Below are 27,196 nucleotides of genomic sequence, written 5' to 3'. Positions count from 1 at the left end.
CAGTTAATTTTAGCTGAGCAACAATGAAACCAAATGTACACACTGAGAAGAAATATTTATGTCTTGTAGAACAGATAATTTTTTATTTCAGTGATTATGAAGACTAAAGCATTAATTATTGTGGCTTGACAAACAATTTCAAATTTAAGATCATCTTTAAACAAGGAACTGTTGTTGGTGCCTTATTCACATGAAAAATAGATGGGTAAATCACTTAAATCATGCATTGGGGCTTGTCAGATCTTGCTATCACTATACATGACCTTCATATGATCTAGAGTGCACATCTGTCTACACAAAAAAAATAAGATTCTGACTTAATTTAAAAATCAAGAACGTTGGAGTATGACTATAAGAAGGTTTTATACAGGGTGTATCAAAAAGGATGGCACAAATTTACACAGCTGAAAGTACACGATAATAGAAGCACAAATGTCAAGTAAACATGGACTCTAAAACACACACCTTAAGAACTATGAGATATTCTTGATTTTCAATATCTCTTCTACTGAAAGCTCTTTGCTTTCCATATTTTGGGAAGTGGTAGTATGGACCAAAACTAGAAAAAAATGTCCAGTAGACATGTGCTCTAAAATGCATACCTTAACAGCTATGAGCAGCTGTACTTTGGAACACAACTCTTCTAATGAACAAGTGCTCATAACCTTTAAGGTATGCATTTTAGAGCACATGTTTTTGAACATTTTTTTCTTGATTTGATCCATACTACCACTTCCCAAAATATGGAAACCAAAGAGACTGCAGTAGGAGAGATTTGTTTCTCAATATTGAAAATCAAGAATATCTCATAGCTCTTAAGTTATGCATCTTAGAGCCCATGTTTACTTGACATTTGTGCTTCTATTATCGTGTACTTTCAGCCATTTAAGTTTGTGCCATCCTTTTTGATACACCCTGTAGAGATAAAAAACATTTCCTACTTGGTAGTAAAAGATTTTCAATACTTAAAGAAATAGAAAAAAATTCATAAGTACTGATGGTATTCTGAAATTTGAACTATGTTTAGAAAATCATTAACCAGCTGATTTCGTCTATATTCCCACATGGACAAAACCAGTAAGGAATACAGATTGTAGTAGACAATGAGAATGATATGTGCAACTTCAGTTTTATCATGAGAATGTAAACTAAAATTTTAAGTATTTTATTCTAATAGAAGTAACATATTATTACATAACACCCTTGCACAATTATTCATAGAGCATGTTTAGTTCTACCTTGACATCAAATATGTAGAGCAGCAGTTCTTCTTGTAACACAGTAGTTTTATGATCTGGAACTGGCTTCAACGAAGCTTTGATTATATTAATAAATATGAAGTTTAAATCATAACTAGAGAAACAGATGTGAATAGCTATTTTTATGGATATATTGGTCTGAACACTACTATGAGAACAAGTTGCATGTACCACAGTGTTTGTTGTGACCTTAAACTATGGTTGCTATGGAGACTTGTATTGATCACTGTGAGAAGGAGAGTGTCAAATACCAGAGGCACAACATGTGGGAGATATACGTAGGTGAAAATGATCAGTATTTTCATTTCTGTTTTCTTTACAATTCTCCTCTTGAAAACAAAGTATGTCTGGAGTAAATATGAAGAAGGAATCCTCATCACATCAGAGGTTTGTTGTGGGATGTATGTGTGTTAATTCTGTCTTGCCTAGTGTTGTATCAAAATACTGCACATTTCTTTACAGAAATGGGCTTTTGTCTCAAGATTTTGCTTCCTTTCTGACAAAGGGGTTTTTCAGTATACCATAGAATATGATAAGGTAAGGTCTAGTATTTATTTATGAACATCTTATATAAATTTACAGAAAATCATTGAAAGAAACTTTCATAATCATTCCTATGTATACTATAAACAACTGGTATTTCATCACCATATACGCTCTCTGAGCAATGCTACTGTGTTGGAATAAACTGTCTTAACAGACATATAGAAAGCTGACATCCATTTTTTGCAGGAATATGCAGTGCAAAATCTTTTACTCTATTATGATACACCTGACCAGTGGCCGTCAGTATACAGGCAAGACAAGGTAATATTAATTTTACTACTGTGGACTTTAATACCAGAAAAAACAGATGTCTTTATTTTGCCCTTAGTGATCAATATTTTTCACATTTGTTATGATTAATATGGTTCAAATTCACCAAATATTTGTACAAAAATAGAGATTTTATTTCCTTCTCCTAAAAATGTACTGCATATATACTAAGTTAACCAATAAAAAAAAAGCTCTACTAATGGAAATGTTTTGGAACCTGGTCATAAGGATGTAAGTAAATAAAACAAAATGTTGATATTAATTGGAAATTTACCCAATTCATATGGTTATTCCACTTCAAATTTTGCACTGTTTAAATGAAATAAATGTGTGTCATTTGAATTTAACAGCACATATTGTATTTAACACTTCATTGACTTAGATTGTTCATGCACTGAAAAACTGAATACCTATTGTAAGACATGTTCTTTAATTGCTATACTGAATATTTGCAAACATATTGTACACAAAGTAAAAACGATGCACTTTCAATAGAAGCAATTTATTACATGGCTAAGCCACAGAATTATGATTTATTTTCAGGTCAATTTGAAATCTTTTTGCTATTAACAACTTATTCAATTTGGAATTTTTAACAATGTGTTAACCATTTTTCATGTTGAGGAGCAGACATGTGAGGAGCGGGAGTCTTATCTGAATGTGAGCCTCAATCAAGTGGTGAATCTAACAGAAAAATATACCAACTCAGGATGCAGGCTGCGCACTCTTTCTGACCGAAAGAAAATCTATGTATGTCAGAAGAAAAATCTTTTTATCAGTTCGCGACCACGGTGGTGGTTCCTGGCCATCAGTAACTGCAAATCAGTGAAGGTAACACAGCTTTCAGCATAGTGTTTGAAAGAGTAGACATGATGTGATTGTAATTGTTATACAGGAATACTAGAAGTAAATTGTTTTGTTTAAATTTATCTTAAGTCACTTGCTGGAAGTGAGAATTAGATATATTCCACACTGGGAAAGAGATTACTTACATTTGTTGCCAGTGGAATGTACTATTATCACAGCAGTATTAATTCTCTGGTTTTCATAAATAGTCAACAAGAAAGTCATTTATAAATAATAATCCTACTTACATTACCATACAGAAACACCAATCAGTTTGACTCATGTTATATGAAGAACTGTTACCTCCCACTTGCCTGATGGAATTCTGCTGAGGCAGGCAATTGTGCTACAAGCAGTTGAACTGGAACTGAAATGAAGTTGTTAATGATTAAGCAGACTGGCCTTAAACGTCAATTACCATTTATAATTTTTATTTAGCACTACTCTGAACTGTATTTGCCAAGACAAAAAATAACATTAAAACTGAAACTTAACACTTATAAAGAAGAATGTTGACTCTTCTGACTTCTTAAGCAATAGAACCCAGCGTGTTGTCCCTGATGGCGAGCATTCATCAGAGACAAGGATATCACAAGGAGTGCCCCAAGTAAGTGTGACAGGGCTGCTCTTATTCTCTACGTATGTAAAAGACCTTACAGACATGGTAGGCAGCAATTTGTGGATGTTTGCTGATGAAGCTGTGGTGTGTGGAAAGGTGTTGTTATTAACTGACTGTAATAGGATATAAGACGACTTAGAGAAAATTTTGAGTGGGTGTGATAAATGGTAGCTTGCTCTAAATGGAAAAAGTGTAAGTTAATGCAGATGAGTAGGAAAAACAATACCATAATGTTCGAATACAGCATTAGTAGTTTGCTGCTTGACAGTCACATTGATTACATATCTAGGTGTAACGTTGTAAAGCAATATGAAATGGTACAAGCATGTAATAGGGAACATGGCTATACCATGTAATAGGGAACCTCCTCAGGGGACACTGCCTTAACGTAGCACTGTCCGTGCGGGCGAGGAGGTTTGCGTGCTCCGGATCCGGAGGGCTATGCCGGCGGTAGTGTAGCTACCAGCAGGGTCACCCATGCCGGACAGGCCAAAGGGGAGGAGCCAGACAAAGTGTGTCCCACAACGATCTATCGCTCCCCTTTCCTATCCTAAACCTGTCCTCACCATTTCCTTTTCCTGTCATTCCCTGGCAGAAAGACCTCTATAGGCGTGGAGAAGCCAATCTTTCTACGGGAGAAAACCCCGAATGAAAAATCCTGGTCCTCCAGGTTGGGGGTTGGCGACGTGCTACCAACCCATCCTGGAAAAAATAATCACCGGTACTAGCATCACAGAAGAGCCTCGGATAGGACTGATCTCTGTAAAACGACCTAAGTAAGAACAAGGACTACGGAAGGAAATACAACTAGGGACCTGGAATGTCAGAAGCCTATACCAACCTGGGGCAGCAAAATGTGTAGTAAGGGAGGCAGATAAGTATCAAATTGATCTATTGGCCCTGCAAGAAACAAGGTGGACAGAAACCGGAGCTACAGAAATGGAAAACTATGTCATATTCCATGGAGCCTCAGAAACAAACCACTCAATAGGAACTGGTTTTGCAGTGAAGAAATCACTCTGTACCACTCTCATAGATTTTAAATCAATCAAACCCAGAATCTCAATCCTAACCATAGACACGGGAAAACACAAACTCACATATATAAATTGTCATGCCCCAACCGAAGAAAGCGATGTCATCAAAAAAGATATTTTCTACGAGGACTTAGAAATGGTTTTAGACAATGTACCAAGTGAACATTACAAAATTATCCTTGGAGATTTTAATGCGAAAATAGGGAAAGAAGCAGCCTTCATGGGGACCATCGGAAATCACAGTTTACATGATGTGAGCAGTGATAACGGCACTAGGCTGGTTAGCTTTGCGACTGCAAAAGGCTTGTTTATAAGTAGTACTGATTTCGACAGGAAGAGAATATATAAAGGAACCTGGGTGTCTCCAGATGGGAAAACAGTGAACCAAATTGACCACCTAATTGTAGAGAAGAGAATAAAGAAGTGGATACAAAATGTTAGAACGGCAAGAGGTGCGGAATGTGGATCAGACCACTTCCTTGTCAGAGGAAGGATGAAAACAATATGGAGAACCAGGAAGCACAAAAGAATGCAAAGAGTCACTCGATATGACCATGAGAGTCAGACTGAAGATAATATAAGAAGAACTTTCAAGATAGCATTAACAAACCGTTTTGAGGCTTTGAATGAAGAGGAAGGAGATACTGTGGTAGATCAGAACTGGAAGGCGATTGCAGAGACCATTAAAGAAACAGCCCAAGAAGTAATCCCAAAGTGAACTAGGGGAAAAAGAGTGTGGTTCAATGAGGAGTGTGAGGGAGCTATCAGGGAGAGACAACGGGCCAAACTACTGTGGATACAAAGCAATATGCAAGAAGAAGAAAAATCGAAGTTTGAAGAAACATGATGGCAGACCCAAGCCACATTGAGGAAAGCAAAGAGAAAATATGTTAAAAGTATCATGGAGGAAGCTGAACAAGACTTTTATGGAAATAGGTATAAAGAACTTTATAGAAAAGTGAAAAGTTTTAAAGGAGGGACATACCATCAACACAGATTTATAAAAGATGCCAATGGAAGAATGTTAACAGAAGATCAAAAAATTGGAAGAAGATGGATGGAATACTTCAGAGAATTACTAAACTCTGATGAACCAACCGAACTGCTTGAGTTTGATGAACCAGTAACAGTAGACCCAGAATATCCTCCACCCACCATTGAAGAGATAAGGAACCGGATTGAAAACCTTAAGAATGGTAAAAGTCCAGGTGAGGATGGTATTCCTGCTGAACTTCTCAAGGCTGGAGACGAAATCCTCTGTTTCAAAATCCACAAGCTAATCGAGCAAATTTGGGTAAAACATGAAATACCAGAGGAATGGAAGGTAGCTGTGATATGCCCCATATATAAAAAGAAAGACAAATCCGTATGTGACAACTACAGGGGCATAGCGCTACTCAACACCTGTTATAAGATCTTCTCCAACTGCCTATTAGAACGAATAAAACCTATAGCAACAGACATAATTGGAGAATACCAAGGAGGTTTCCAGGCAGGGTGATCAACCACAGACCAGATTTTTGTCCTAAAACAGGTCTGTGAAAAAATGTATGAATACAGACGAGAGATACATCTCCTGTTTGTAGACTTCAAGAAGGCTTACGACAGTATACATAGACCTAGCCTGATTAGAACTATGACAGAGTTTGGTATACCAAAGAAGTTTGTCAAACTGGTAGAGGTATGCCTAAATGACACAAAACTTAAGGTTAAGGTAGGCAGTCAAATGACAGAAAGCTTCCTAGTTGTAACAGGATTACGCCAAGGAGATGGGCTATCACCTGTCCTCTTCAACCTGGCACTCGAGAAGGTAATGTGGGATTTCAACAAAGAAAACATCGAGGGCATTCAAATTGGTAATGAACACATTACATATCTGGCCTATGCAGACGACATTGCACTATTAGCACGCACACAAGAAGATCTGAAGAGAAGTATCCAGATCTCAGAGTTATTGGCAGCTAGGATCGGTCTATAAATTAGCTCTGAAAAGACAGAATATATGAGCATAGGAAGAAAGATCCAGAACTCTCAAGATTTAATTGTGAACAACACCAGGTATAAACATGTGAAAGAGTTCAAATACCTCGTATCATTTTTTACAGAAGTAACATCAACTGAAGCAGAGATAAAAGCACGACTGCAGGCGGGAAACAGATACTGTCACTCTCTAGACCCTATATTAAAATGTAGAAGTGTCTCGCAACAACTAAAGCTACGGTTGTATAAGACATTAATAATGCCAGTAGTACTTTACGGTTCTCAAACCTGGAGCACTCGAAAACAAGACCTTAAGCGACTGCTGACATTTGAAAGGAAAGTCCTCAGGAAAATATTTGGACCAGTCAGGAGAGCAGACTACTGGAGAATGGAGAAGACGCCATAACACTGAATTAGAAGAGCTGTACAAGGAGCCTAACATCGTGGGAGTGATGAGAAGCAAAAGACTGCAATGGGCTGGACATGTAGTTAAAATGGAGCCAACAAGATGGCCCAAAATCACAATGGACTGGATCCCGTCAGGCAGCAGACCAGTGGGAAGACCAAGAAAGAGGTGGATCGATGGAGTGAGAGAAGACCTGTTGCAGCTGGGAGTCACGGAAAACTGGAGACAGATAGCAGAAGACAGAGATGGATGGAGAGCTCTAACTGTGGTGGCACGCGGTCCTCTGGGCCTGATCGCATGAAAGAAGAAGAAAAATGTAATAGGGAACACAAATTTTCAACTTTGATGTATTGGGAGAATTTTAGGAAAGTGTAGTTCATCTGTAAAGGAGATTATGTATAAAACACTAGTGCAAACCATTCTTGATTAGTGCCCAAGTGTTTGGGATCCCCACAGGTTGGATTAAAGGAAGACATTGAAATAGTTTAGAGGCTGGCTGCTAGGTTTGTTACTGGTAGGTTCGAACAGCACGTGAGTATTATGGAGATGCTTTGCTGTCTCCAGTGGGAATCCGTGGATGGAGGATGACATTATTTCGATGATTCACTACTGAGAAAATTTAGATAACTTGCATTTGAAGTTTACTGCAGAACAGCCAACTGCCCCAATGTATATTTTGCACAAGGACCACAAAGATAAGAGAAATTAAGGCTCCTATGGAGGCATATAGAAAATCATTTTTCCCTTGCATTATTTGTGAGTGGAACAGTAACCAAAATAACTAGTAATGGTAGAAGGTACAATATCATGACTTTTTCATTTAAATCTGAATAAATTAATTTAGGAAGGAAAACAATTAATGCAGCATTCACAAATGTGACAAGGAAGCAATTTTTTGGTCTTGTCTAACCCTTCTATAACTCCTTACATCACTGTTATGTGGCCAAGTAATGCTGTTAGTGCACTATTGGTGATTCAGCAAGGTGGACACAATTTCAATTGAGTGTATTTCCTGCGTGCTATATTGTACTAGAAATGTGTCAAGTATATTTCAAAGTGGATATTGTAAAGTTTTGAATACTACCACTAGAGTGCTCCAACACCACACTGCCTGTAACATACACCGTGACATTTCTAAAAAAGATAGCTACTATGCGACATGAAATTTTTTCATATGTTCATATGTTTATTTATTAGCTGTTCAGCATGTTTACCATGCAATTGGCTTCGTCAAAATACATTTTACATTATACATTATGCATACATATACATACATCTTTTTAGTAGTTAGTAATTTGTACATTTTACTCACATCATCATTTTACATATACATAAATACATATAAATACATTAACTTCTTACTAATCAGACAATTTCAGCAATAATCATTATACAATTTATGTTCAAGAATTAATTATACGGTTTTACACATTTAGTTACTGATAGTTACATTATTTCATTGCTTATACATTCCTTTCAAATTACTTCCAAGGTATTCTTCAATTGAGTAATATGCTTTATTTTTGAGCAATGTGTCTAATACCTCCATAAATTTAAAGTGGGTGAGAGTTTTGACGGATTGTGGCAGTTTATTATATAACTTTAGACTTAGGTGTTTGTGACTGTTGTGTGTCAGTGACAGCCTAGAATACTGTATATCAAGCATACAGTTGATCCGAGTGCTGTGCAAAAGTAAATTCTTTCTCTGTGTAAATTGTTGTATATTTTCTTTTATGTATATTAAGCAGTTATACATATAGAGACTTGGGAGTGCCATTATGTTTAATATACTGATGTGCTCCTTACAGCTTTCTCTTGGACCCAATCCTTGTAAACATCTAATTGCTTTTTTTGCCATTTGAATACACAGTTTGTGCCTGGTGAATTACCCCATAACAGAATCCCATATTGTAGCTGTGACTAAAAGAATACATAGTAGCAAAGCATCAATAAACTTTTACTGACAGAATATCTTACTTTATACAGCAGGAATATTATGCGTGCAAGTTTGCCTGTCAGATAGTTCATATGGGCATCCCATGAGAGCCTTTGGTCTATTTTTAGTCCCAATAGTTTGACACTGTGATTCTCTGCTTTTCGTACCTTCAGATTAAAATAAATTTCCTCTGTTTTTGTGTTGTTTACACATAACTCATTAGCAATACACCACACCCTACATTTTTAAAAAAGTTCATTGTTCTTGTTTACCAGCTCTTGCATACTCTCACCTGTGGAGATCATAGTCATGTCACCAGCATATAAAACATTTTTGCGGGCTGTATAGTTTGAGAAGTCATTAACATAGATAATAAAGAGGAAGGGTCCAAGAACAGAGCCCTGTAGAATTCCTCTCTTAATTTTCATTAGATCTGACCTTTCATTGTTCACATACACTGACTGTTGCCTGTTATTTAGGTATGACTTAATCAGATTAAGTGGTCTGTCTGCAATACCATACTGATGAATTCAGTGAAAGTGAGTCTGCAACTGTGGTGCAGAGCACATTTTGGCATAATTTAACAGTGAAACTCCAATGAGGAAGACCCTCATTGGAATAAACAATTTGATGAAACTGGTTCTCTCTGTAAATGAAAAGTCCAGGCTGACTGTGTATAATGGGGGAGCATGTGGGGCACATTTTACTGAGCTTTGAACACAGCCCAATGAAATCAACCTGCAGAGTGAGTAGAGAACTTGGACTTCCCCAAACAACTGTGTGGCATGTATTGAGGCATTAATTAGTATAAAAGCCATACCATATACAACTGATACGGGCTGTTCGCCGAGGGGAAGATCAGTTTGGATTCCGTAGAAATGATGGAACATGTGAGGCAATACTGACCCTATTACTTAGCTTAGAAGTTAGATTAAGGAAAGGCATACCTACATTTCTAGCATTTTTCAACTTTGAGAAAGCTTTTGACAACATTGACTGGAATACGCTCTTTGAAATTCTAAAGGTGGCAGTGGTAAGATACAGGGAGCTAAAGGCTGTTTACAATTTGTACAAAAACCAGATGGCAGTTATAAGAGTTCAGGGGAATGAAAGGAAGCAGTGGTTGGGAAGGAAGTGAGACAGGGTTGTAGTCTATCCCTGATGTCATTCAATCTGTATATTGAGCAAGCAGTGAAGGAATCAAAACAAACATTTGGAGTAGGAATTAAAATCCATGGAGAAGAAATAAAAACTTTGAGGTTTGCCAATGACATTGTAATTCTATCAGATACAGCAAATGACCTGGAAGAGTAGCTGAACGGAATGGACAGAGTCCTGAAAGGAGACTATCAGATGAACATCAACAAAAGCAAAACGAAGATAATAGCATGTAGTCGAAGAAAATTGGGTGATGCTGAGGGAATTAGATTAGGAAATGAGACACTTAAAGTAGTACATGAGTTTTGCTATTTGAGGAGCAAAATAAATGATGATGGTCTAAGTAGAGAGGATATAAAATGTAGACTGGCAATGGCAAGGAAAGTGTTTCTGAAGAAGAGAAATTTGTTAACATCGAGTATAGATTTAAGTGTCAGGAAGTCGTTTCTGAAAGTATTTGTATGGAGTGTAGCCACATATGGAAGTGAAACATGGATGTTAAAAAGTTTAGTCAAGAAGAGAATAGAAGCTTTCAAAATGTGGTGCTACAGAAGAATGCTGAAGATTAGATGGGTAGATCACATAACTAATGAGGACGTACTGAATGGAACTGAGGAGAAGAGAATTTTGGGGCACAACTTGAATAGAAGAAGGTATTGGTTTGTAGAATATGTTCTGAGGCATCAAGGGATCACCAATTTAGTATTGGAGGGCAGCATGGAGGGTAAAAACTGCAGAGGGAGACCAAGAAATGACTACGCTAAGCAGATTCAGAAGGATGGAGGTTGCAGTTCGTACTGGGAAATGAAGAAGTTTGCACAGGATAGAGTAGCATGGAGAGCTGCATCAAACCAGTCTCTGGACTGAAGAGCACAACAACTGCAACATCCTCCTCCCCATAACTCTTCCTTCCCCCTCTCTCTGTCCATCTCCTGCTCTTTCACTTCTCCATCTGTCTCCTCCTCCTGCTCTCTCTGTCCATCCCCACCTCTTCCCTTCTTTGTCCATTCCCCCTTCCCTTTGTCTGCCCATCAGCTCCTCCCTCACATTCCTTCCATCTCACACTCCACCCCCCCCCCCCCCCCCCCCCCCGCGCGCCCTCCCACCCCTCTCCAGGATGCTGGTTCTTACCCACACAGTATTTCTTTACAATAATAATAAGTAACATGTGTACCATGTATGACTGAAATCAATCCAGGGATATAGAAATAACTTTTTACCAATGGTGTGCTCACATGTGCTCATATCACACATGTTTCACACCTGTTTGTACACATATTTTACCTGCAACTCTAGCAAATTTTGCGTTGCCATTCTGTTCTCATGCAGATCAAAATTTATAACATCATATTACCTGAACTATGCATAAGAAAATGATATACTTTTGCATGTACTTCCAGTGGTATATTTGGACACTGTCTGCAAAATATGTTGTGAAATGAGTGAGAAGTAAAGAAGTAATAAATTAAAATGTCATCCATGAAGCAGCAGTTTTCCTCGCTTTCAGTGTTTATGACATCATACCTCCTGAACTGTGTGTTATACAATAATTTGTTGTTGCATGTGCATTCAGTAGTATATGTGAATACTGTCTGCAAAATATGTTGCAAATAGCATGATTATTAAAGAATTAATAAACTTAAAGCTCATGGATCCTATATTTGAATGTTTATTAGAGCCTTTTGTATGATTTTGAAGTAAACTGGTCAAGAACTTTAATATTTTTGCTAACAAGTGTTACACACACACACACACACACACACACACACACACACACACGCATGCACACACACACACACACACACACACACACTGAAACACCAAAGAAACCAGTATAGGCATGTATATTCAAATACAGAAATATGTAAACAGGTAGAATACAGCACTGTGGTCGGCAGCGCCTGTATAAGACAACAAGGATGTGGTGCAGTTGTTAGATTGGTTACTGCTGCTACAGTGGGAGGTTATCAAGATTTAAGTGAGTGTGAATGTAGTTTTATAGTCAGCGCATGAGGGATGGAGCACAGCAACACTGAGGTAGTGATGAAGTGGGGATTTTCCTGTACGACCTTTCACAAATGTTCTGTATGTATCAGAAATCTAGTAAAACATCAAATCTCTAACACTGCAGCACTCAGAAAAATATCCTGCAAGAATGGGACCAATGATGACTGAAGAGTGACAGAACTGCAACCTTTCTGCAAATTGCTGCAGATTTCAATGCTGGGCCATCGATAAGTATCAGCATGTGAACCATTCAATAGAACATCATTGATATGGACTTTCAGAGCAGAAAGTCCACTGGTGTACTCTTGATGACTGGAAACATGTTGCTTGGTCAGACGAGTCTCGTTTCAAATTGTAATGAGTGGATGGAAGTGTATGGGTATGGAGACAACCTCATGAATCCATGGACCCTGCATGTCAGCAGGGGACTGTTCAAGCTAGTGGAGGCTCTGTAATGGTGTGGGGTGTATGCAGTCAGAGTGATATGGGACCCCTGATATGTCTAGATACAATTCTGACAGGTGACATGTCCATAAGCATCCTGTCTGATCACCTGCATCCATTAATGTCCATTTTGCATTCTGATGGACTTGGGAAATTGCAGCCGGACAATGTGGCACCCCACACATCCAGAATTGCTACAGAGTGGCTCCAGGAACACTCTTCTGAGTTTAAACTCTTCCGCTGTCCACCAGAATCCCCAGACATGAACATTATTAGGCATATCTGGAATGCCTTGCAATGTGCTGTTCAGAAGAGATCTCCACCCCCTTGTACTCTTACAGATTTATAGACAGCCCTGCAAGATTCATGGTGTCAGTTCCCTCCAGCACTACTTCAGACATTAGTTGAGTCCATGCCACATTGTGTTGCGGAACTTATACGTGCCCATGTAGGCCCTACACAATATTAGGCAGGTGTACCAATTTCTTTGGCTCTTCAGTGTGTGTCTGTATGTATATGTATATAAACAATGGAGAATCCAGAATGGAGTGTAACAACATTATGGAAAGTATTGTTGCTACTCACCAGGTAGCGGAGATGCTGAGTCGCAGATAGGCACAAAAAGAAGAGACTATTGGAAAGTGAGCTTTCAGCCAATAAGGTCTTTGTTGAAAATAGACAACATACATACACACACTCATGAAAACACAACTCACACACAAATGACTACAGTCTCCAGCAGCTGAGGCCACACCATGAGCAGCAACACATGATGAGAGAAGCAACCAGGTAGGAAAATGGAGGAGGCTGGGGGGAGGAATATTGGGGAAATGGTGGGGGATGGTAAAGTTCTGCTAGTGGGAACACGCAGGGATAAGGTGGAGAGAGGGTAGGACATCTAGGTGCAGTCGAGATGTTAGATGGAAGGCGAGGGAGAGAGGGGGTCGTGGAATGGGAGAGAAGTAAAAAGACTGGGTGCATTGGTGGAATAGAGGGCTGTGTAGTGCTGGAATGGGAACAGGGAAGGGACTAGATGGGTGAGGACAATGGCTGACAAAGGTTGACACCAGAAGGGATACGGGAATGTATGGTATATTGCAGGGAGAGTTCTCACCTGTGCACTTCAGAAGAGCTAGTGTTGATGGAAAGGGAGGATCCATATGGCAGTGGCTGTGAAACTGACATTGAAATGAAGAACATTGAGTAGAACAGCACGCTCAGAAACAGGGTGGTCCTGTTGTTCCTTGGCCACAGTTTGTTGGTGACCATTCTTACGGACAGACAGCTTGTATTGGTTGTCAAGCCCACACAGAATGCAGCACAGTGGTTGCAGCTTAGCTTATAGATCACATGACTGCTTTCACAAGTAGCCCTGCCTTTGATGGGATAGGTGACGCTTGTGACCTGACTGGAGTAAGTCATGGAGGAGGATGTTTGGGACAGGTCTTGCGTCTAGGTCTATTACGGGGATATGGGCCATGAGGTAAGGGGTGTGTAAGGGGTGTGTAGAGATGGATAAGCAGACTGTGTAGGTTTGGTGGACAGTGGAATATCATTGTGGGATGGGTGGGAAGGATAGTGGGAAAGATAGTGGGCAGGACATTTCTTATTTCAGGGTACGATAAGAGATAGTCGAAACCCTGGTGGAGAATGTAATTCAGTTGCTCCAGTCCTGTGTGGTACTGATTCACAAGGGGAGTGCTCCTCTGTGGCTGGACAGTGGGACTTTGGGAGGTGATGGGTGACTGTAGCAATAAGGCATGGGACATCTGTTTTTGTACATCTGTTTATGGTCTATAAAGGCCTCAATGAGATACTTGGTATATTTCAAGAGGGACTTCTCATCACTACAGATGCAGTGGCCATTGGTGACTAGGCTGTATGGATGGGACTTCATGGTGTGGAATGAATGGCAGCTGTCAAAGTGGAGGTATTTCTGGTGGATGGTAAGTATGATATGGACAGAGGTACTAACACAGCCAGCTTTGAGATGGAGATCAACATCAAGTAAGGTGCTTGTTGGATTGAGTAGAATCAGGTGAAGCGTGTGGGGGAGAAGGTGTTGAGGTTCTGATGGAATGTGGCTACGGTGTCCTCACCATTGATCCAGATCACAGAGATGTCATCGATGAATCTGAACCAGGTGAGGGGTTTGGGATTCTGGTTGTTTAGGAAGGATTCCTCTAGATGGTCCATGAATAGGTTGCATAGCGTGGTGCCTTGTGGATGCTCATAGCTGCACCACAGATTTGTTTGTGGGTAATGCCTTCAAAGGAGAAGTAATTGTGGGTGAGGATATGATTGGTCATGGCAACTAGGAAGGAAGTTGTGGGTTTGGAATCCATTGGGCATTGGGAAAGGTAGTGTTCAATAGCTGTAAGGCCTTCGACATTAGGGATGTTAGTGTAAAAGGAGGTGGCCTCAATAGTGACAAGCAGGGCACCACATGGTAGAGGAACAATGTGTAACCTATGTTTGTCCAAAAAATTATTAGAGTGTTTTTAACAAATTTAAGTAATTTGGTCAAGAATGCTTTGAGATATTTGGTAACAACAATAAACAACATCTTGTCCTTCTACAGCAGTATAGAATATGTATGTTCCAATTCAGCAAAGCAGCTCAGTTTATTTTTACATGCATGATTGTTTCAAATTTATATAGTACAGAAACAGTACAAATATATTTAGTTCTTCGAATGTTTTTTTTTTTTTTTTCCAGGGTTATCTGGTAGGCAAATTAGCTATGCTTCTAATTTATTTCTTCCTTAGTTTCTACCAAATCCTCATATTAGGATACAATACGATAAGTGTTGGTTGATTAGTCTGCAGATGAGTACCTTGTCTGTGGTGTATCTACATTGACATGATGCTATTTGTGTGACCTGAAATATATAATTAAAGAAGTGTGGTGTACGTACAGTATGAACAGGAATGGTCCCATGACTGATCCCTGTGGTAGAACGCACTTTACTAGTTTAAAAACTGAGTACACACTTTTAGCAGTATTGTCAGAATACTGTATCTTCACATACCCTTTCTCTATTTTTCAAGTATGATTTTATAATGTTGCACATTTATCCCTTATGCCATAACTCCTATGGAGCAATGAACTGGTTAATACCCTGATCAGCTAGTACATTATGACCATCTACACAGAAGCCAGTATGTCCACCTTTGGCATGGATAACAGCAGTGACATGTCATGGCATGGGAGCAGTGAGGCCTTAGTAGGTCACTGGAGGCAGTTGGCACCACATCTATACACACAGCTCACCTAATTCCTATAAATTCTGGGAGAGGGTGAAGAGATCGGTCTGACGGAGGAGATAGAGAAGATCCAAAGAAGAGCGGCGCGTTTCGTCACAGGGTTATTTGGTAACCGGGATAGCGTTACGGAGATGTTTAATAAACTCAAGTGGCAGACTCTGCAAGAGAGGCGCTCTGCATCGCGGTGTAGCTTGCTCGCCAGGTTCCAAGAGGGTGCGTTTCTGGATGAGGTATCGAATATATTGCTTCCCCCTACTTATACCTCCCGAGGAGATCACGAATGTAAAATTAGAGAGATTCGAGCACGCACGGAGGCTTTCAGACAGTCGTTCTTCCCGCGAACCATACGCGACTGGAACAGGAAAGGGATGTAATGACAGTGGCACGTAAAGTGCCCTCTGCCACACACCGTTGGGTGGCTTGCGGAGTATAAATGTAGATGTAGATGTAGATGTAGCTCTGGTGCAATGTTCAATCACATCCCAGATCTAGTGAGTTGGGGGATGCCAGGTTAGCCGAGAGCACTAATGCGCTGCTTCCTGGACCCGGGTAGGTGCGCCAGCCCCGGATTGAATCCGCCCACAGGATTAACTACAAGGGCCAGTGTGCCAGCCAGCTGGGATGTGATTTTTAGGTGGTTTTCCACATCCCTCTATGTGAATAACAGGCTGGTCCCCACATCCCGCCGCAGTTACACGACTCACATCTGCACTTTTCCATGATTTACACTGGGCGCAGATGGATGGGGTACTCTGATTCTGTCCCAGGGGGTACGAAGTGGCGGTAGGAAGGGCATCTGGCCACACCTTCAGATTAACCTGCCATATCCGATTTAACCACGCCAACCCCGCGCACAATGTGGGACAAAGATGCAAGTGATAGGATCTAGTGAGTTGGGGACCAGCACATCAATTGGAACCCATCACTGTGTTCCTCAAACCACTCCATCACACTCCTGGCCTCGTGACATGAGCATTGTCTTGTTGAAAAATGCCAATGCCATTGGGAAATGTGATCATCATGAAGGGATGTATGTGGTCTGCAACCAGTGCATGATAGTCCTTGGCTGTCAAGGTGCCTTGCACAAGTTCCACTGTATCCATGGATGCCCACGTCAGTGTCCCCCAGAGCATAATGGAGCCACCACCAGCTTCTCTCCATCCCACAGTACAGGTGCCAAGAAGCTGTTCCCCTGGAAGGTGTCTGATTCACTCTCGCTTTTGTCAGACCTTGCAATGCTCTGCCACTGTGCCTACATCCAGTGCTGATCGGGACCTGCCCATTTCAGTCATAGATGCCAAAGTCATTGTGTTAACATTTGCACATGTTCAGGGCTCATCTTTAGGAGTGTTCAGTCCACTCTGCATTCTGGCCCGTGTACTCTGCCCAGCATTAAAGTCTGATGTTAATTCTTCCACAGTTTGCCACCTGTCCTGTTTTACCAATCTGCCCAGCCTATGATGTCTTACATCTGTAATGAGGTGTGACTGCCCAACTCCACAATGTCTGTACATGATTTCACCATTGTTTCACCACATGTTGAAGACACTCACCACGTGCTGAAGACACTCACCACAATACACACTGAACACTTGAAAGGTGTGCAGTTTATTAAATACTCGTGCCGAGCCTCCAAATCATCACAATCTGCCCTCTGTCAAATTCAGATAGACTGCACACCTTCCCCATTCTACACACAGGCAGCATGCTCACTGATACTACATGCACTGTGTGTTATCTGACACGCAGTCATTCCTCATTAGGTAACACTGCTATCATCTGGATGGGTTTGTATTGATAGTAGGATAATGTTCTGGCTGATTAGTGTATGTATGTTATACATTGCTTAATTTAAAAGGACGGAGTTCTACACATTATCAAACATAAGTCAGTTACATTCGTAAAATTTAATAAAATATTTTTGCTCTAACACTTTACTTCTGTCAGTCCAGCAACAACTTAGTTAACATTATTTAATTCTAGGGCCTAAACCTGAAGTACAAATTTTTGATGACAAATGGGCCTGATGGAGATTTCTGGCATATGCATTTTTCCGCAGATGAATTTTGTAAGTAGTACATCAACTTGCAGAAATGACAATGACTGGAAATATAAATAAAACAGTAATATTTAACTAACTTTTATAATCTGAAAAACGTAGTTTGTAGTTCTTTTAACTGGTGCGATACAGCTTGCCACAAACACCTTGTTTTTGTTGACCTCTTCATCTCAGAGTAGAACCTACAGCCAACTTAAGTTATATTCCAATATCTGTCTTCTGTTGCAGTTTTTGCCCTCTGTGGCTTCCCCAACTACCACAAAGTTATTATCTGATGTGTTAATTCATATCCACTCATCCTGTCCCTACTTGTATTCAGAGTATTCAACACATTCCTCTCCTTGACATTCTCCTCATTTTCTATCTTATCAGATCACTTAATTTTCAGTATCCTTCTGTAACACATCTCAATTCTATTATTTTCCAGATTTCTCACCATCTGTGATTCACCCCCATACAATGCTTTCTCAGAAATTTCTTCCCCAAGTTAATTTCTAGTTTTGATACTAGTGGTCTTCTTTTAGCAATAAGTACCATTTCTTCCTGTGCTAGTTTGCTTCTCATAGGCTCTTTCCTTTTTCCATCGTGCATTACTTTGCTTCTGAAGTAGCAGGATTCCTTGACTTCATCTACTATGTGTCCCCAACTTTGATGTTAAGTTGATCACTAATGTCATTTTGGCTTTTCTTATTACTTTCATTTGTTCTCAGTCCGTATTCCATGCTCATTAGACTGTTCATTCCATTCAACAGGTCCTGCAATTCTTCCTCACTTACACAGAATGTAATCAGTGAATCTTATCACTAATGTCCTTACAACCTGAATTTTAATCACACTCCTGAAATATTCTTTCATTTTCAGTTTTCATCATTGCTTCTTTTATGGGTCAAAATATCCTAAAAAGATGTTGATTTTTCTTATGTGTTGCTTCCATTATTAAACCCATTATAACTACCTTTAAGGTACCTTTACCTCTTCTAATGCCAGACTGGCTGTCATCTAACATATCCTCAATTTTTTCCCCAGTCTTCTGTGTATTATTCATGTCAGTGACTTTGAACCATGAGCTATGAAGACGAAGGTGGTTCTATGGACCTCCGCCAAACATTAAGGTGTGAATTGCAGAGTTATCAAGTAGATACATGTGCAGACTGGGAAATAGTTCACACATTTATCTGACTTTGTGATTTTCAGGATTGTGGGAATGATTTTCTTCCCAAAGTCTTACGGTATGACTCCACTCCCATATTTTCTACACATTAATTAGAATAATCATATAGTTGCTACTTACTCCATTGATTTTAGAAGTCCTAAGCAATGTAATCTTTCTCTTCTGCCTGGTTTGTTCACAAGTCTTCCAAAGCTTTGTCAGACTCTGAATATATTACTGAATTCCCTGTCTTGCAAAGTGACATCAATTTCTTCTGCTGTCATATCAGTGGACAGTTCCCCCTCTTAGTAGGGGCTCTTAATGTAGTACTCTTTCCACCTATACCACTCTCTCCTCTGTAGTTAACAGTGTAATTCCTTTTGTGCTGTTAATGTTGATACCCTTACTTTTAATTCCACCCAAAGTTATTTTGGATTTTTTATATGCTGCATGTCCTTGAAATGACTATTCCCTGTTTGGCAACTTCATATTTTCCTTGAGACATTTCCCTCTAGATTCCCTGTTTTTCCTATTGATTTTATTCCTACGTGACTTATGTTCCTGCATTCTTTTAATTTCATTCACATTTTGTTCTTTCTTTCTTTCATCAATAAATTGAAGTCCTGATATTTCCACTGTAACCTGAGGTTTCTGTGCAGTTAGCATTTTTTGGTTATATTTATCGATTCAGTTCTATGACTGTTTTTTTAGGGATGTGAATTTCACCTTAGAGAACTTCTAATGCACATAATTATTTCTTAGCACTTTAGTATTACACTTCCTTACACACTGATTGTTCTTGACAACTTCCTTAAAATACAGTCTCCTCTTCATTCTTACTAAATTGTGATCCGAGTATATATCTAGAGCTGCATACAACTTATACTGCAATATCAGATTTCAAAATCTTTGTCTTACTGTGATGTAATCGAACTGTTTTCTTCCCATATTTCCAGGGTTTTCCAAAGTATATTTCCTTCTTTTGTAATTCTTGAAAGTGCATTTGCCATTACTAACTGAAATTTGTTGCAGAACTCTAAGTTTTACTAAGTTTGTGTACTCTTGTAAATCTATTGTCTATAACTTCCAGTTCCATGACATTTCAAACCCCTATAACTGTTAAATTTTCATATCTCCTCACATACAGAATTACCCATTCAGTGCCCTCACGCACTCACTCTATTCATCTTGTGCTGGTGATGTCAGCATCTATCTATATATGAACTATTACTGTTGTCACTGAGTTGCTGTTGATTCTCATGAGAATAATCTTATAATTGAACTGTCCATAATAATTAACTCTGTTCTCTACCTTCCAGTTCATCCAACTTCCTTTATATTGTTTTATGGTGTTGTTGATACTACCCTGTATTCAGTGGGCCAGAAATCCTTATCTTGTTTCCATTTCACTTCTGTGAAAGATGTTATGCTGATGCAGGAATCAATACAAAAGATGGGTACTTTCTTTCAGATTTCATTAGTTGTATTCATCCTGCACTTCGGTTGTATATCTACACCAAAACACAGTGTTCCATGATTTTTCTTTATTGTCACCTAGGTGTGTATCTCTAGTCACATTTTGGCTTCCATAGTGTATTATGTCTTTATTCTTGCACATTTTACATCTTTCATGACAAGATCTACAAATTGAAATTCAATAATTTTAAAGCAGTATGTTAAATGTTGTTATTGGACCTTTCAATACTTAAAGAGATAAGTTCTATTTCAGATGTAATGCCCCAGCTCATTGGATACTTCTGCATCTATATCATGCTTGTGGTTGCCGTAACTGTATGTTCAGGTGGGTATTACTTTTACATAAACAATTCATTATTTTGGTAATTTAAATTCCAGGATGGACACAATAAACAGAAATGAGGAGCAGCATCCATTCACCTTCTGATAACTGCAGGATGGCCAATAGAAACAAACAACCACAATAGCTTTACAGTTATGACCCTCTTCATGTGTTGAGTACACCATTACCCCCTGTCCCTTTCTCACCCACCCATCCACCCAGCCACCCTCCCACTCTCTCACCACCCACCCTGTTAGTCCTACTTAATATGGTTCCCAAATACTTCAGCGACATCCCACAGTCTTTTTGTATGTGGCCTCCTTTGTAAATTGATTGCATTACCCTAGCATTCTACTAAAGAACCACAATTTGCCTCCAGTTTTATCTATGACTGAGACTAAACGAGCATTCCATTTCATTTCCTTACAAACAAATTGTTACTCCCAAATGCTTATATGTGCTGACTGATCCCAACTGTAACTCAGTGATATTATAATTATAGGATACTATGTTTTTTCATTTTTTTAAAGTGCACAGTTTTACACTTCTGAACATTTAAAGCAAGTTGCTAAACTTTTTCACCACTTTCAAATCTTATCAGGATTGGCCTGAATATTTGTGCAGCTTCTTTCAGGCAGCATTTCATAACAGATAACTGCATCATCTGCAAAAAGTCTGAGGTTACTATTAATATTGTCTGCCAGGTCATGAATATACAACATGAACAGCAAGTGTCACAACACATCGCCCTGGGGCACACTCAAAATCGGTTCTACATCTGACAAGGATTCTCTGTGCATGATAACTTGCTGCATTCTCCCTACCAAAAAATCCTGAGTCCAGTCACAAGTTTTGCTCAATATACTATTTGATCATACTTTTGATACAAAGTAAGTGGGCCAGAGTCAAGTGCTTCATGGTAATCGAAAAATATTGTCTGACTTCCTTGATCCATGGCTTTAAGGATGTCATGTGAGAAATGTGCAAGTCAGGTTTCACACGATTCATGTTTTTGAAATTCATACTGGCTGACATCAAGGAGGTCATTCTTTTGAAATACCACATTATGTTTGAGCTCAGAATATGTTGTAAGATTCTACAACAAACTGATCTCAAGATATTACATGGTAGTTGTGCGGATCACTTTTGCTATCCTTCTTGTAGACGGGTGTGGCCTGTGCTTTCTTCCAGCTACTGGGCAGTCTTTTGTCAGAGGGATCTGCAGTAGATTATAGTTAAACGAAGGGCTAACTCCACTGCAAGCTAAGTAAAGTATCTGTCAGGGATTCCATCAGGCAATGGAGTTGCATTCTGTTTTATTAATTTTAGCTGTTTCTCAATGCCACTGACAATAATATCTATTTCACTCATCTTTTGAGTCATACAAGAATTAAATTTGCTCAATTCTCCCATGTTTTCATTTGTAATGGTACATTTGAAAATGGAGTTACACATTTCTACTTTTTCTTTGCTACCCACAATTTTAGTTCCTGTTTCATCTGTGAGTGAGTGGATGCTATCTTGGAATGCCACTAACAGCCTTTACACATGACCACATTGTTTTTGGGTTTTGTCAAAGATCTATCAACAATATTCTGCTGTAGTAGTCACTGTAGGTTTCACTCATTGCTCTCTCAACAATCAAACATGTTTCCTTCAACATCTCTCTGTCTATAACCCTATGCTTTGTTTTACACCTATTATGCAGTAGTCCCTCTTTCTTTAAAAGTTTCTTTACAATGAATAACAACATGGACTATTTTACTGTTCAGTGCATGGTCAACTATTCTTTTAAACAAAAGCCGTAGTTCTTCTAAATGCTCCTCTCCTGAGCTGAAAGTTTCAGGTTGTTCCTTGAGATATAGTACTACTCCTTCTCTATCTAGTTTACAAAACACATAAATCTTTCTGCTTGTTTTAGTTGTTTGGTAATCATTATTGTAGCAACTGGCTCATAGTCACTGATACCAATTTCAATATGGACTTCCTCAAAAAGGTGAAGTCTGTTTATTGAATATTTTTCCATCATGAATGGAATTCTGAACAATCCGTTCTAGATTATTTTCAAAGAAGGCATTTAGTAATGTTTCACTGGATGTCTTTTTACACCCATCACAAACAAAACTGTAATTATCCTGATTGACAGTTGCATGCTTAAAATCTCCTTCAGCGATTACAGTATGATTGGGGAACTTATGTACGAGCAGATGCTTTCTCTGGAGGTGATTCAGTTAAATTCAATTCAATGTCTTTATTCAGTTCCCCCCTCCCCTCCCATGAACCATGGACCTTGCTGTTGGTGGGGAGGCTTGCATGCTTCAGCAATACAGATAGCCGTATGGTAGGTGCAACTGCAATGGAGGGTTATCTGTTGAGAGGCCAGGCAAATGTGTGGTTCCTGAAGAGAGGCAGCAGCTTTTTCAGTAGTTGCAGGGGAAACAGTATGGATGATTGACTGATCTGGCCTTGTAACACTAACCAAAATGGCCTTGCTGTGCTGGTACTGTGAACAGCTGAAAGCAAGGGGAAACTTCAGCCGTAATTTTTCCCAATGGCATGCAGCTTTATTGCATTGAGAGCTGCGTCAGACCAGCCTCTGAACTGAAGACCACAACAATAACAATATTTAAGTTTTTTACATTCTTACATAGAAATAAAATCATGTTACATCAGTATATGTAAATAATTTTACCTTTTTGTATTCAGATATTCTTCAATGTTATAAAAACTATCCATATAAAAATTGTTTTTGCTCTACTTTGAATTTACGAAATTCTTCAATTTTCTTCATTGTAGCAGGCAATGTACTGAAAAGTATTTTTGGTCAATAATGTACAGTTTTTTGGCAAAGGGCTTTTTTGTCAGTGTCTCTGTGAATGTCATCTCTGCTTTCTGTTTTGTAGCCATGAACCTGATTGTTCAGTGTTAAAATTCATGGTGAATTTTCAGAAAGCACATGGACACATACACTCATAAATGTCATAAATGTATAAGCTAGGAAGTGACAGTATTTTAAGTTCCTTAGATGTTTCCCTGCATTGCTCTCTGTAATGAACTACTTTAATTATTCTGACAACCTTTTTCCACAGTTTGAAAGTTTGTTTTGCCATACCTGTATTTCCCCATAAAATCACACCATATCTAAGCAAGTTGTGTAAATAAACATAATAGGCACACAACAGTGATTCAGTGCTGCAGTATTTACAAAGCATGCATAGCGTATAACAGTATTTACTAAGTTTTTTATTCAAAAATTCTAGATGTTTCTCCCATCCACCCATGTGCCTAGATATTCAGTGGATAGAGCTTGTGCAATAACTTTGTTACCTAACTCAGGTTTTATGCTGCTTCTAGCATTACTCCCAATATTACTGAAATCCATCTGTACCATTTTTTCCTTATTTATGACCAACACAATATCCTTAAATCATTTTCCTGCCTCATTTATTGTCTTAAGAGACATACTGCTGTAGGTCGTCATCTGTGAATCCTTTTATAAAAATGCTCATGTTGTTGGCAAATATCACCATGTTTGCAGGACATAGAAAAATCTGTCAGTAATGAGAATGGTCTATAATTATTTATGTCAGCTATACTGTACTTTTTGTAGAGTGTTGTTATTATGGATAACTGTAGTTTTAATGGAAATAACCCTGTCCTGAAAGAAGTGTAAACATCAGCTAACTGAGAATCTATACTGGTTGACCTATGTTTGATTATCTTGTCCCAAATTCTATCAACACCAATAGACATTTTATTTTTTAATTTATTAATAACATTTCTAACCTCAGATTCTATTACTGGGTACAGAAACATTCTTTCCACAAGTAGGTACTTTTATATTCTTAGCATTTGAACTGCATGTACTTTTAATTAGATCTAGTGCTATCTTTACAAAATGTTTATTGAATATATTGGCAATTTGTTCAGCATCTTCTATCACTTTACCCTCACTTTTGATTTTGAAGTAATTGGTTTTAGTTTTCCATTTTTATGTTATTGTTTATAGCCTTCCAAATCAATTTTGATTTATTGCTTCCTCTTTTGATATATGAATCATTGCTTAGCCTTTTTACTGCTTGTAAAATTTTTCTACAGACCCATTGGTATTTTCTGTAGTATGTTTTTGCTGTTGTGTTCATTTTGGCATGTGTGCTTAAGTTTCTAACAATGATCACTGACACAAGGGATTAAAATCCTTGTGTTACCCATGTGTTTGACTTCTATTTGACTTGAATTAATCTGAATGAGAATGCCATATCATATCAATAATTATAATCAGTGAAAAATGTTTCATACTTCTTGTCTGCATCATCAGTTTGTTCTCTGTCCCAGTGCACCCTTTTTGGCACACTATTAAAAGCTCTTATGTTGTTATCATTAGTAAGTATTGTCTGTAGATATTTTTCAGTGACTGTATAGTCCTTATTGTTCCCACTCTGTATCATCATTTTTAAAGCCATGTTGTCAGAAAAGTGAATATCTGTTACATCATTATTATACTCACAGTCTTGTTGTTGGTAAATATTTGTTCAAATGTTGTTGCAGACTCATCTCCATATCTGGCAATTTCCTGCACCATTGGCTACATGCTATATGAGCTAAACAGATTTAATAATTTCAGCTTTTTCCCCGTTACTTTTGTTAAAATTAATGGTAAAGTCACCAAGCACTATTATGCATTCTGATCTACTTGTCAATTCATTTGAAAGATAATCTATATGATCTAAGAATAAGGTAAAGTCACCTGATGGGGACCTGCAGATGCAAGCAATAATAGTTTGACAGTTTGTCAATTCACATATGCAATATTCATTTTTAATGCACACTGCACCTTGCTAAGTTTTACCTCTTTAGATTTAACATGTAGGTACATACACCTCCACATTTATAAGTTTCTCTGCAAAAGCTGCTTATCAGGTCAAAGTAGAGTATTTTTTCTGCACAAATCTGTGTGTCTCATATCGAGTTCTCATTAATACCCAACACAGAAATCTCCTCAACATTACAGTTTCACATTTGGCTGCCTAATCCTTGCACATTTTGGTACAGCAAAGTTAAGGGATTGACATCTAGATTTGGTGAGTTGCTCACTTTGGTGACTCCTTCAGACTGCTTGGCAGAAAAAAATCCTTCAAGTGTGATGGTCATGTCACTCTTCTTCTGGTTGAGGCTCGTCTAATTGCTTTTCCTGGACTAGATGCTGTTGCTGCAGCTGATGACAGATCTACTGATGGTGGTGATTCTGGTGCTGCTGCTTGTTATTGTTGTTGTTTTGCTGCTGTTTCTGGTAATGACAGCCACTGATAATGGTGATTCTACTGTTGCAGATGACTCTTGTTTTGGTAGAACTGGGATTGGAATCCCCTTGCCCTACAAATGACTTGTTAAAGAATTTAAATATTTTGGCAGTCATAATTTTTTTCTTGCGTTTATGTGGGGACAGCATTCTGTAAAGTATAGTTTCTAAGACTTTCATGGTGATTTGTTGTCATCTCATTGAATCGGGTGTACTGCCGGTGGTCTGCGTCTTCCCAACACGATATTTCAACGTCGTAACTCGGAGTCTTCATCACGTGTTCCCTGAGACTGCCCTCTGAACCCAGTATGCGCCTGTGAGGTGCGCTTCCTGTGGCATCCGGCTGCATATTATGATGGCTATCCTCCAAGGAGCTTGCTGCTGCTTGGTATCGTGTATGCCATTCTGTTCTGTTACTTATGCACTTGGACGTCTGTAGTTCATTCCGGGAGGAGATGGACCCAATAGGGAATGCCTTGGGATGTCTGCTACTTCAGAAGAGACCTGCAACAGGCACAGACTGAAGATGGAGCATCTAGAGACTGATACCACCACCAGAAATGGCCACAGTGGGTGCGGACAGCATAGGGAGCGCCACACACCGCCCAGGCATAAATATGGGACTAGGTCAGCTCGTCAACCAGTCTCAGGGAACTCCTGATAAAGACGCCAAGTTATGATGTCAAAATATCGTGTTGGAAGACATGGACCACCGGCAGTACACCTGATTCTCTGAGATGACATCCTGTAAAGTGCTCCTGGTTCTCAATGTTTATCTCTATAAATGTCACATTCAGGCAACCTCAACAGATTTTCTTAAGTATCCTGTTTGCCATCACTATTCCAATGTTTACCATGAGTTTTCTATCAGGTAATGCCTCCATGGAATACTGACAATGTAGAAATGCATTTGAGGCATTCTTTTGATTGTTTCCTTCAGGAGTCTCATTGCATATGAAATTTTGCTGCAATAAACATCGTTTGTGCCTCCAATAGCAATGCAACTGTTATCATTTGTCAGTAAGTTATTGAAGCTTTTCAAAACTTTGTGTAGTGGCATGCCTGGCTTGATAATGCCTGTTACATTAAGGTCTGGGTGATTATTTTTCATAATTA

At 38.9% G+C, this 27,196-nt stretch overlaps 1 protein-coding gene across 4 annotated transcripts in view; it reads left to right on the top strand.

The window, feature by feature from the left end:
- The first annotated feature begins 1,493 nt into the window (after positions 1-1,493).
- LOC126418810 (transmembrane protein 145-like) overlaps positions 1,494-27,196 on the top strand; it is a 114,151-nt gene continuing 88,448 nt past the window's right edge. Inside the window, exons 1-7 of one of the 4 annotated variants that reach the window (XM_050085749.1) lie at positions 1,494-1,646; positions 1,722-1,796; positions 1,992-2,066; positions 2,706-2,906; positions 14,362-14,454; positions 17,758-17,842; positions 20,713-20,784. In XM_050085749.1, the coding sequence (XP_049941706.1) occupies positions 1,548-1,646; positions 1,722-1,796; positions 1,992-2,066; positions 2,706-2,906; positions 14,362-14,454; positions 17,758-17,842; positions 20,713-20,784 (700 nt within the window). In that variant the 5' untranslated portion in view covers positions 1,494-1,547. Of the gene's footprint in view, positions 1,647-1,721; positions 1,797-1,991; positions 2,067-2,699; positions 2,907-14,361; positions 14,455-17,757; positions 17,843-20,712; positions 20,785-27,196 lie in introns of all 4 variants that reach the window. The other 3 variants (XM_050085748.1, XM_050085751.1, XM_050085750.1) reach the window with 3 other exon arrangements.

The sequence above is a fragment of the Schistocerca serialis genome, chromosome 9 (genome assembly GCF_023864345.2).
Source record: "Schistocerca serialis cubense isolate TAMUIC-IGC-003099 chromosome 9, iqSchSeri2.2, whole genome shotgun sequence".
Lineage (NCBI taxonomy): Eukaryota > Metazoa > Arthropoda > Insecta > Orthoptera > Acrididae > Schistocerca > Schistocerca serialis.
Note: the sequence above shows the minus strand (reverse complement) of the source record. Positions and strands in the feature narration are given on the sequence as shown.